General features: G+C 36.2%; 2 protein-coding genes across 5 annotated transcripts in view; both read right to left on the bottom strand.

Moving 5' to 3' along the window:
- Nucleotides 1–13,175, bottom strand: part of IPO11 (importin 11) — a 434,194-nt gene that overhangs the window by 265,806 nt on the left and 155,213 nt on the right. The window lies entirely within an intron of this gene.
- On the bottom strand, nucleotides 1,841–5,883 carry LRRC70 (leucine rich repeat containing 70). Its single transcript, XM_079916154.1, has 2 exons — nucleotides 5,406–5,883; nucleotides 1,841–4,888 (listed from the first exon to the last, which is right to left on the bottom strand). Exon 2 carries the CDS (start codon nucleotides 4,875–4,877, stop codon nucleotides 2,982–2,984), a length of 1,896 nt encoding a protein of 631 aa, XP_079772280.1. The 5' UTR covers nucleotides 4,878–4,888; nucleotides 5,406–5,883; the 3' UTR covers nucleotides 1,841–2,981.

Below are 13,175 nucleotides of genomic sequence, written 5' to 3'. Positions count from 1 at the left end.
TTTCAGGAGCTCTGTGCCAAGAATCAGGGGTAGAGACCATACATATTTTCTTCTTTTATCTCACAGGTCCCCATTCTAGAGGACAAAGCCTTAGGAGGCTTTCATAGATGAGAAGCAGATGATTTAAGAAAAGGGGTTCTGAAAGCCAAAACATGAGGAAACTGAACTAGAACATAAAAATATTTGCTCCATGGGACCTCAAACAAAATACAAAGAAAATGTGAACTTATGTATTAAGAATAGAATTAACACTAGGAAGAGTATCAGAGAAAGTATCTGGCAAAAAGTTAGATTTTCCAAAGCCAATATCCAAACTAAGAACAGGCAAGGGTTTATGCTCAGGTACCGGAAACTCAAGACATACGGGAAGACATGGAGATAAAAGGAAAGTACTGTATATTACAATTACACACTATTGACAATCAAAAAACTACTTCCCACTAAAATATAGTGCCGTCTACTATGTCACATGATGCCTCAAAAGTCAGGAACAATGAAACAAGGCACATTTGGACCAGTAGAACGCATACTATACATTCCTTTCATTCATGCTGCTTTCTCCATATTTATCTTTTAACCCACAAGGCTTCTCACATTAAAGTATGCAGCCACAAGAGCCTACCAACTTCAGTAGAGTGATGACTAGAGATGGAGGGCACTTTTAAAAAACTATACTTGAGACAGTATAATACTGAAAACCATCGGCCTATCACTTGTTAATATTGCTCCATAACTGTGAAATCACTAACAAACTAGATAATAATTTGAGACAACTGATGCATATCCCTCCCCACTCACCTAAGGCCTTATCAGCAAGTCCAGTAACAGAAAAGAAAAAGTTTTAATGAGAAATAAAATGGGCCTTCTCAGGAGGAAAAAAATTAAGTTACTATTCAGTAGGCGATGCATAAAAACAAAGTCTAACCGATAAACAGAACAACCTTCTCTTTGGTTTCACGTACCCCGTTCTCTTTCCTTAGTCCAGAGCAGCACAACATATTACAAGTCCATGAATACGTTTTCCAGTCTGGCCCAGTAACAGAAGACAAGCAAGGAGTGGGATCCTTCTAACAAGGGAGAACAAGAAGTACAATAGGATGTGGGGAAATGCATGAAGGACCAACTTGGTAGGAAGACCTAACATCAAAACTCATTTTCAGAACCTTGTAAAAGGTTTCCAGGCTTTCTTTTCCCATTTTGCCAACGCTTAAAAACAAATATGGCAAATTTTACTGTTTTTGTTGTGGTGTGGGTAAGAAATGGAGTGAAAATGCCCTTATTACATGTGGGTCCCCCTCCACCTTAAAGCTTAAACACTTGGTTATTTCTATAATTTTTAAGTTCAAGAAATGTCCACATATATGTTATGTTTGAATGTTCTATTTCTTGACCTAAGTAGTGATTAAAACAGGTGTATTTACTTCTCTATGTGGTTTATAAATAAACAAGAGTTTTCTAAAATGTTGCCTGTAGTCTAACGGCAAATATTTTCCAAAAACCTAACATCTGATTTCTCCCTCACCTGCCATGCCTCTGCCAATCACCAAGGCACCTTCCAAAGTAGCTCTAGAATCCATCCATCCTCTCTGCCACCACCCCAGTCCAGGGCTCCAGCATCTCTCCCATGAATCAGCGATTACTGCATGCGAGATTCAGATTAATCCTGTTTCTAGTCTTGTTCCTTCCAGAAAGAGTGCACTTTCAGTTTGTATTTGCCAAATGCTAAATGTTTAAAAGAATCCTTGGGACTTCCCTGGTGGCTCAGTGGTTAAGAATCTGCCTGCCAATGCAGGGGACACAGGTTCCAGCCCTGGTCCGGGAAGATCCCACATGCCCCAGAGCAACTAAGCATGTGCGCCACAACTACTGAGCCTGCACTCTAGAGCCCACGAGCCACAACTACTGAAGCCCACGTGCCTAGAGCCTGTGCTCTGCAACAAGAGAAGCCACTGGAATGAGAAGCCTGCGCACCACAATGAAGAGTAGCCCCTGCTCACCACAACTAGAGAAAGCCCGCATGCAGCAATGAAGACCCAGTGCAGCCATAAATAAATAAATAAATAAATAAATAAATAAATTTATTAAAAAAAAAAAAAGAATCCCTGAATGTGTAGCCAAACAGCAGCATTAGGTTCCCTTAACAATGCTTAAAATCCTTCCATGGCTCCCTGCTGCCCTAGGGAAAAACATGAAATTACAACATCCTTCATCGTCTGATTTCTCTCTCTAGCTGCAAATCTCATAATATACCACTCACAACTCCAGTTGGACTGAATTTTAGTTCCTGAAAAGCAGTATTCTATTTCTTCAACCCTCTACCTACTACTCAGCTCTCTTTCGCTGGGCTAATTTCTACTTAGCCTTTGCAATCCAGTTTCAATGTCACTTTTCTCATAAAGCTATCTCTCACCTCCACATATGTTATACAAGAGAGTACCTTCAAGTGCAGTATTTATCATACTGTACAATAACCATGTGTGTCCTCCTCTACATTTCAAGCTCTACTGAGAATAGGAACCATGTCCATGCTATTCACAGTTATAACCCTAGCACCCAGGCAGCAGTATAGTATAAAATTAAAAGCATGGGCTCTGGAATCAGACAGACCTAAAAAGTGTCACAAGCTGTGAGAATATGAGACAGTTTCTTAAACTCACTCTGCCTAAATTTCCCTACCTGTAAAATGTAGATAGTACTACCTTATAAGGCTTTTTAAGGATTAAATGTTATATATGAAGTATTTAGCATAGTGCTTGGTACACAGAAACATTAGTTATTATTAATTACTTAATACAGTGATTATCAAAGAAAATATTTGCTGAATGAATACAGTATTCACAAATTATTAAAAACATATTTATTAATGCTAAGCTCATATAATTCATTATATATCCAAATAAAGTCTATAATTCTATAAGGATGCTTCAGTTTTATTCATGTCCATGACACTGAGGTTTTCTTATAGTCAATATTCAGTTGAATTATAACGCAGAATGTTCAAAGAGAATGACCTGTGCCTCACTTTCAGGAACAATTTGTTTATGAAGTCGAATCTGCTCCAAACCAGGGCATTCTAGAGAATTTGGGGAAGTGTTACAGATTGAAGCTGTTACATTATACCTTGCTGACTGATAAAAGCTGTAGTATTCAAGTCTATTTTCCCCTGAGTTTTCTGGTGCCTTTAGTTTTTGCTTAAACTGAACAACTTTGTAGATCAAAAAAACGATTACAACACAAGCTAAAATAAAAAAAGCTAGCAAAATGTCAAAAGCCTCATTCAACTTTTCAACTTCTTGTGTACAAATTACAGATGTTTTCCCTGACACCGAAGCAGCATCAATCGGTAGAGCACTGTTTTTTTCCAAGTTCAAGTTAACAGGAGAAGTAAGCTGTATTTGCACAGGTAACACTGCAGTAGTCTCTAATGGATTACCAAAGGTATTCTCTTGAAAAAATCTACTGGCAGGTGAAGTACGAATTCGTTCCCAGAAAGTAACACTCTCAGTGTTTTCCAAATGTTTCCCATTTGTGGTTATTTTATGCCAGGCCATCATTAATGCAGTGGTCTTGTGATGAATATGAAGAGATTTTATAGCCCAAGCTCTGGATACATTTGTTGAAGATGTAACACAATTTGTAAAGTCAGTCCATTTAATATAATGCAATGCTCTGCCACGCATGGATGGGGGATTCTGACAATAGATGTTTAGAGTAATGGCTGAAGATGCTAACCAGTCGCGAAGACCCAATAGTTTGCAGTTACATTCCCAAGGATTAGAATTTGCCTGAAGATGAGTCAATGAAGACAATGGCTTAAGGACCCTTGGATGTAAGTCTGTAAGATTATTAAATGACAGGTTAAGAATCTTCAAAGATGCTCCCATGTTTTCAAATGTATCATTATCAATGCTGATTATTCTGTTTCTATCTAACTTAAGATAAATTAAATTCTTTAACAAGCTAAATGTGTCAGAATTTAAATTTTCTAAATCATTATGACTTAAGATCAAATGTTTAAGATTACTAATTCCACTAAACCCATCCCTAGTAACATTTTTAATTCTTGAATTTTTCAGGAGGAGATACTCCAAACTGACAAGTCCTTTAAATGCAAAGGGCTGTATTTCTTCAATATGGTTATGAGACAAAGAAAGTCTTTTAAGATTCTTAAGAACTTCAAAAGCATTTGATGGTACTTTTGTTAAATTATTACCTTCTAGATACAAACAATCCAGGTTTCCAAGGTGTTGAAAGCCTGAGTCTGATATCCTCAAAATTTTATTGTTTGATAAATCAAGTATCCGAAGAGCAATCATACCAACAAACGTACCACTCCCGAGGATAGTGAGGCGATTTCTTTGTAGATTTAAGTACTGAACTGAAACTAGATCATGAAATACTCCTCTTGGAACAAAAGATACTTGATTAGACTGTAAATATAAATTACGAAGATTGGAAAGTCCCTCAAATATTCCAGGATCCAAGCGTTTTATAAAATTATTATTCAGATATAGAAAATATAGCTGCCTCAAATGAACAAAAGCTTTTGGATACACATACACAATGCTAGAATTATCTAAATACAATGCTACAAGAGAATGAAGTCCAATTAATTCACTTTCATTTATATGAGATATATTATTTCCAGTCAGATATAGAAAAACTGTACTTTCAGGAAAATTCTTAGGAATTCTTGAAAGGCCTAAGTTACGGCAGTTAATTTGTCTCCCAGTGCAGAGCTGGCAAACAGACGAACATCCAAGTATCTCTTTATGGAATAATAACACAAGATAACAGGTAACAAGTAGAAACAGTCGTAGGCAAGGCAGAGAAAAACGTACTCCACACATAGCCCTGTTCTTGGTTTTTCTGTTCATATCAAAATTGGCTATAAAAAGAAAAGGTAAAACTTTAAATCATCAAAAAGTTCTTTAAATGAAAGTTTTATAATACTAGAAATTCTATATTTTATTTTATTAGGATCAGCCATAATACTAAGTATCATGAATCATACTATGGTGATAGCATAAAACAGTAAGGCTGAAATACGTTCTAGAATTATTAGCACCTCCAGGCCATTAACCCACTGTTTGACAAAATGATAATTCAAATTTAATGAACTGCAAAATAAAATGTTTGCTAACTTAAAATTACAACTGACTATGATGACAAATGTTTGCTAACTTAAAATTACAACTGACAAATGATGATGCAGGGATAAAGATCTTTGGATATAATATGCCCCTTTATCAACTTAAAGTCTAATATCAATTAAACAACATTATAATTTAGGAATTATACACATTCATTACAGAACAATTAAACTCTCTTTAAACTACAGGTTTTTACAAACCAAATTATTTTTTGTTTCAGCTAAAAGTTCATATTTAAATAAATAATCTTACCAAGAACAGGAAATTCATATTATTAACACTCAGCTGATTCAAGTAAAGGTTTTCTTTCTATATCTGAAGAGCGACATTTCTAAACTCCATTTCTTTTGTGGCACTGTTGACCTCCACCCCTCCACCTCTTTTTTTTTTTTAAGTCACAATTTGCTCAGGAAACACCACTCTTCACATTGGTTCCTCCACACTCAGTGTGTAAAACAGAGGTTGCCATGGATACAGGAAACTGAGAGACAGGAAGTAATGTTATCTGTGTTTCAAAAGTATTGTTAAAAGGAAATCTCAGGAACTTATTTTTTCAGAATGCAGTTAACTTGAGTTTTCCTAACGCACAAACCTAAATATTTCATTTTAAAAGTAAGTATTTTTTAAACATGAAAATTTTAAATATTCAGAACGAACAAACTCTGTATACATCAACAACAAATAGCTATCGAATGGAAAAAGCAAGTTGAAGTAAGCAGGCAGACTCTCAACCACTGCGCCACCAGGGAAGCCCAAGAGTAATGTAACTTTTGTGAATTTTTTAAATGCATAGAATATTTATATTTGTATTGTTTTGAATATACAGTAGCGACTTCAATTTTGCTTTATTCCTTAAAAAGAAAAACAAGTAGCAAAAACAAGTAATTTAGGACAATGAACTTGACAGATGCTGTTCTTCTGTGTTGTTCTTTTTTAATTAAAAAAAATTGGTGCATATAAAGTATTGAATACGACCAATTAGTACCTTAATATATTAAGGTATATGCCTTGAGTTATAGACTGATATCAGGTTGCATACCAAGTTACTCACAAAGGTTATCTTTGACAAGAAAAGTTGAGGAGAGTGAAAGAAGCCCTTTAATGACTTTTGACCATATATACATCTGAATTAACCCGAATTTTTTACAATAAAAATGTATCTGTGCATAATGTAATATTTTAAAGTAAGGATTTAAAGAGTTGACTATAAACTATATATTATACATTGTTTAGTCATTAATTTTCCAAAAACCTGACTGCTTAGACTTTCTAATTCTGACATTTATTAATATTACTAATACCCTGACAGTGCACTTAAAATATCAGTAATAATATATATAACTGTATACTATAACTCCCTTTTGATATTAAAGCAGCTTCATTTCACATCAAGACAACTACTTCAGATAATAATATAAATTATTTCCATATTAATATTTTGTATAATACCCAGCACTTTCTTTCAATTACAATAAAAAATCAGAGGTGCATACTAGATAACAGATCTTTATCAAAATGACTTACAAATCTCACAGCTATCCTTTGTGGCTGGTTATTGTTACTGCTATTTTATAAACACAGAAATTAGAAAACAACAACCAAAAAACCAAATGACAGAGAAATGACATAAATTAGAGGTAAAGATGGAACAAGAGCTAGGTTTTTCAAGTTCATTTTGTTTCATATTTTCAATAACATACAAATCATAATGAGATACGTCTCACAGATTTTTTTCAACTGTGTCATACAACTTAAAGAATTATGATGGGGTTCAGGACACGATACCCCAAAATATACACCTTGGCATACTGAATACTTTAAGCTGAAGGAGTCTGAGCATACAGCATGAGCAGGAAGTTCTCTCTCTGACCTCTCCCACCCCCAGCCACACCCCCATACTCCCTGCCCTTGTCCCCTGAAAGAAGTCATTAAACCCTCAAGTGAGAACTGCCCTCCCTATAATGGGAGGAATCCTTATCTCCAAAGACAAGAGGACTCAGAAGAATCCAAACAAATGGGACTTGTAAAATTTCCCCTGGTTTATTATACTTACCTCATACACTTTTCCCTATCATATCTTTCCATGACTTGCCATTCTACATCAAACACAGGTTTAACAGTTTCTTTGAGTCTTCATTTCCTTATGAAGACTCCCATGACATGTAAAATGTACATTAAATTTGTATGCTTTAATCCTGTTGTCTTGTCTTTCTCAGTTTAATTTTCAGACCCAGCTAGGGACCCTAAGAGAGTCAAGGAAAACTTTTTACTCTCCTACAGTCTAGAAAAAGTCAGAGAAATTGGTCCATTGAAATCAAAATAAAATTTAAAGAGGGTAAACTACAAGGTAACAAGATCAGAACATTCATTAATTAATTTTGTCCTCTGTTCTAGAAATATCCAAAGCAGACAAAAATATTTATTCTTACTAGATCTTGAAGTAAAGATCTGTTCATCTAGGAGGTGCTGCTCTTAGACACAAGTGATCACTACTAAAGAAGACCGCAGAAATCAAAACATGAAAAAAGTTGATGCAGGGAAAGAATCCAGAGACCTCTGCATCTTTCTTGCTATGAGCACATCACTAATTAGTGGCAAAATTGCCCACTCAAGGTTTAGATAAGAACTCAAGTTTCCCAGCTTCCCACTGCACTTACCGGAGTGTACATTTCCCTGTGCTTTAAATACTTTCATTTCACAGTAATCTGTATTATTTAGATAATTTTAAATCCTCTCATGAGCTTTAAGTTCTATAACATGTTTAATAAAATCTTCATATATCTCCAATGCACAATAATTCTCCCCAACTGAATTGTGACATTTTGAATTTGCTCTGGAATAATACATCAAAATGATTCCTCGTATCCCTTTTCTCATTCCTACTAATATTCAATAGAACTATTTCTGAACACTAAGCCTCCTAAGTAGGCATCCTCCCTCTTCTTTCCAGGAGATTGGCTCACTAAATTATTTCTCTCTCATTCTTATTGCTAAACCTTCTTTTGTACTACCTCTATCTTTAAATAATCTCATGCCTTAAGTTTCAACACATATCTATTTCCTTTCCATTCAGCAATTCCATCACAAGTACAAAAATACAAAAATAAGAGGAAAACTGTTCTATTATCATCTTTTACATATATGCCATCTACATTATTTAGACATATAGCGTCTATGTATAAACCAATCAAGATGGGTTTACATCTAAAGAATGGTTTACAATAGCAGTTACTGACCTTATTATGGATCTTAAAAATTACTTATAGATCCTAAAATCAAAAGAATGAAAACTTGAAATGGGGTTTACAATAAAAATTAGTCCAGTAACAATAAAAAATATTATCATTTTGCTCAATGTAGGGGAAAATTTTAATGAGGAGCAGTAACTCAATACAGATTGCTTAACAGTTGCCAGGAAAAACAAAAAAAAAAGTATCATACAGCGGAGAAATCGGACAACACCTTGACCAGAATTGACATGATTAATGAGAAGCAGGTAGACACCACATACTGCTAGATGCGATATTTCAAGAAGGACACATTGCTTATGTAATATTCCAACCAGGGATGATTAACTTGGATCTAACCATGAGGAAATATGAGACAAACCCCAAATGAGGAACATTCTGGGAGAGAGTAAGGGAGAAAGAAAGGGAGAGAAGGAGACAGAGTAGAACTGTATTTTTCAAAAATGTTAGTCGTTAAGTGAGAAAGACTCAGGAAATGACATTACAGTGTAAAAGAGACTACAAAGACATGACGACTAAAAGCTGAAGTATTTAGGAGTAAAAGGCCATGATTGATGCAATTTACACAAATGGTTCAAAAATAAAGCACCATGTATGGTTGGTGTGTGTGTGTTGGTGCATGTGTGTAATGTCTGTATACACACACATAGAGACAGAGAGAATAAGATACGGAAAGAGAGAAAGAGGACACATGCTAACAAGTCCAGGCTGTCATGCTCATGGAACTTACTGAGAAAGTCATTAAAATGTACTAGAGGGACTTCCCTCGTGGTCCAGTGGTTAAGACTCCACCTTCCAATGCAGGGGGTGCAGGTTCAATTCCTGGTCAGGGAACTACATGCCCCACAGTGTGGCCCAAAAAAAATGTGCTAGATACCCAAATGTCCTTCAATGGCTGAAGTGGTACATCCATACAATGGAATACTACTCAGCAATAAAATAAGAACATTCTAATAACATACACAATAGCTTGGATGGATTTAAAAGACACTATGCTTCAAAAGGATATATACTGCCTGATTCCATTTATATGACATTCTCAAAAAGACAAAATTATAGTGAAAGAGAACAGATCAGTGGTTGCCAGGAGTTAAGGGTCAAGGGGAGGATGACTTTCCTAAAGCATATAGCAGAAGGGAGTTTCCTCAGGTGATAAAATTATTCCTTGTATTCTAACTGTGGTGATGTTTTCACAAATCTACATGTGTGAAAATTTACAGTAGTGTATACCCCCAAAAAAGTCAAATTTACTCTATGTAAGTTAATAAATAACATTTTTTAAGTCCTTTTATTTTCAAATACAAATATTTGTGGGTAAAAAACAAAATACATATAAAAAACTGCTAGACAAACACTTGTTTGATTTACAATCATGACCAGTTTTACAAAGGAAAAACAAAGAGTACTTTGAATGGAGAACAGGGAACCCTCCTACACTGCTGGTGGGAATGTATATTGGTGCAGCCACTGTTGAGAACAGTATGGATGTTCCTTAGAAAACTAAAAATAGAGCTACCATATGATTCAGCAATCCCACTCCTGGGAAAAGATGAAAACTCTAATTTGAAAAGATACATGCACCCCAATGTTCATAACAGCACTATTCACAGTAGCCAAGACATGGAAGCAATCTAAGTGTACATCAACAGATGAATGGATAAAGAAGATGTGGGGTATGTGTGTGTACACACACACACACACACACACACACACACACACACACAACGGAATATTACTCAGACGTAAAAAAGAATGAAATATTACCATTTGCAGCAACATGGATGGACCCAGAGATTATACTAAGTGAAGTAAGTCAGACAGAGAAAGACAAATATTATAAAGATATCACTTATATGTAGAATCTAAAAAATGATAAAAATGAACTTATTTATAAAACAAACAGTCTCAAAGACACAGAAAATAAGCTTATGAATATCAAAGGGGAAAGAGGGGGGCTGAGGGATAAATTAGGAGTATGGGATTAAATAGATACACCAGTATATGTAAAATAGATAAATAACAAGAATTTACTGAATAGCACAGGGAACTATAGTCAATATCTTGTAATAACCTATAATGGAAAAGAATTTGAAGCTGTACACCTGAAACTAACACAATATTGTAAATTAACTATAGTTCAATAAAAAAAAGAGAGAGTGCTTTGAAGGTACTGAAAAGCATGCCAATTTACAGAATTTGTCAAGCACAGTCCAAACACAGAGAGACTAGCCAGCAAGACTGGTGCAGAATGACTGAATAGGATAAGACTCAAGAAGTAAGCCAAAATTTTGGCAGACCCTGTAGGACAAGTTACTCCATGGAAGCCACTGAAGAGTTCTCAAGTAGGAGAGGGAAAAGAACATTTTTGCTTTTAAAAAAATGGTTCTGTCTTCTTCTTTGTGAAATACGACTTGCAGGAGATATAAGATCAGTTTAGGAGACTGAAGCAGTAGTCCAGGAAGAAGAATAAGATAGCTTATATAAAGATGGTGGAAGTGGAAATGGAGGCTATGGATCTGAGATACATTTACAGGTCTAGTTAACAGCTTTGGTGATGGATTAAATGTGGGAAGTTTCTGACAAGAGTAACTGGGTGTTCAGAAGTATCCAAGACTGAGAGGGGCATAGTACATTGGTTATCTCACCTCCATCAAATATATCCAATTCAATAACATTACTGAGAACCTACTATGTGCCAGGCATTGTGCTAGACTATAAGGATACTAAAGATAAACAAAATCCTGGTCCCTGATCTCAAGCAGCTCAAGATGCCCTGAGAGAGAATAAATGTTCAACTGAGATACTCATTTTAACAATACCCTTCCTGACCATGTAAGGTATTCTGTAAGCAAGTATCCTATGTTTAGTGTTAAACAGAGGGAAAAAAATGTGTACAACATTATCATCATCACAGGCAACATTTATTTACTGAGCATATACTACTTCCCAGGCATTGCTCTAAGTATTTTAAACGTATTAGCTCACTCAACATACAAAATAATGCAACAGTTTAGTTCCATTTTATAGATAAGCAAAGAGACAGGGATAGGTTAAGTACTTTGCTCAAGGTCACACAATTAATTTTAAGAGCGAGAATTCACATCTACCCAGTGTGGCTCCAGAGCCTGGACCTTTCAGCCCTTCACTATATCTCAACACATGGGCCTAACTTCTAAAATGCCCAGGAGGTAAAATACAGAAAGTAGAAATAGACAAGTAATCCAAGATAAAAGATGCATGATTCAGTCAAAAAAATTCAAGGAGGCAGAAATCACTTTTAGACATAGAAATTGGAAAGAGTTTTGACAAATGAAAAACTGAGAGATAAATAAAGAAATATCAAAGGAGAGCAAATGATACCGTGAGCCAATAAAACTGTACCTTTAACTACCTCAAACTCTACCCTCTACCCTCTTTCTCCAGTTTCCCTTCAACCTACAGACTGAATTCCAAACATTTTTCTCTGGTCTATAATAGATAAGGGCGTTTAAGGGCCATCACTGAGGAATGTTAAGAGTAGCAAATACAAACTAAGGGTCAACTCTATACAACCACTTTGTAAAGAGTAGTCAACAAAAGCTTCTTTCTGGGTTGAAATATCTGTCAATTCCTGAAAAATGAAATGGAGGCAACAACAATAATGAAAAGAATAATGAGTAAGTGCTCGCACGTGTGCCCAAGGGATGTGCATGAAACAGCTGCAGGGAGATAAGAGTCTTTCCTCAAATGGTGGCATTGGTCACATTTGGACAGACTGAATGGGGGAAGGACTCAGAGTAAATGAGGGAAAGCCTAAGATGGTACCTTCACACACTTGGTCAAAATGACTGATGTAGTAACATTAATAGTGGTAGCATGTCATGAAGAACCTAGGGGTAAGACAGGAATAAAGACGCAGACCTACTGCAGAACGGACTTGAGGATATGGGGAGGGGGAAGGGTGAGCTGTGACAGGGCAAGAGAGAGTCATGGACATATACACACTAACAAACGTAAGGTAGATAGCTAGTGGGAAGCAGCCGCATGGCACAGGGATATTGGCTCAGTGCTTTGTGACAGCCTGGAGGGGTGGGATAGGGAGGGAGGGTGGGAGGAAGGGAGACGCAAGAGGGAAGACATATGGGAACATATGTATATGTATAACTGATTCACTTTGTTATAAAGCAGAAACTAACACACCATTGTAAAGCAATTATACCCCAATAAAGATGTTAAAAAAAAAACAGTGGTAGCAGCGTTACTTGATAGATAGTAGCAATGATTGATAGAGTAACAATCATTCTGTAAGCAGCTTTTGGCAGGAAAGTGCTCTCTACAGGAGGCCCCTTTTGTCACTTTAGCAGAGCTATATTGTCACTAACCTTAAACCAGGCACTCCCATGCTCTACTCATCTCCAGCCCTAGCACAGCTTTCAAATCTTTTGATCACACAATACCCTGCCTAACCTGTTGGTTCTTTCCATAGATCAAAGAAGTAGAAATGAAGAATAAATAATTAACAGATGACCAGATCTCTTTCCCAGCTTCCCCTTCAGTAATCTTATGAGCAAACTGTGTGAACAAGGTAGCATCTAAAGAGAGATCACAAGAAGCCGACAAGCTGGCAAGCAGGGAAAGATGGTGATGACCCTGACTCCGAATCTCAATGATGAACTGAGATTACCTCCCCCTTTTTTACTTTAAAAACTTTCATGGCGGGCTTCCCTGGTGGCGCAGTGGTTGAGAGTCCACCTGCCGATGCAGGGGACATGGGTTCGTGCCCCGGTCTGGGAAG

Source organism: Stenella coeruleoalba (assembly GCF_951394435.1).
Source record: "Stenella coeruleoalba genome assembly, chromosome: 3".
NCBI lineage: Eukaryota > Metazoa > Chordata > Mammalia > Artiodactyla > Delphinidae > Stenella > Stenella coeruleoalba.
Note: the sequence above shows the minus strand (reverse complement) of the source record. Positions and strands in the feature narration are given on the sequence as shown.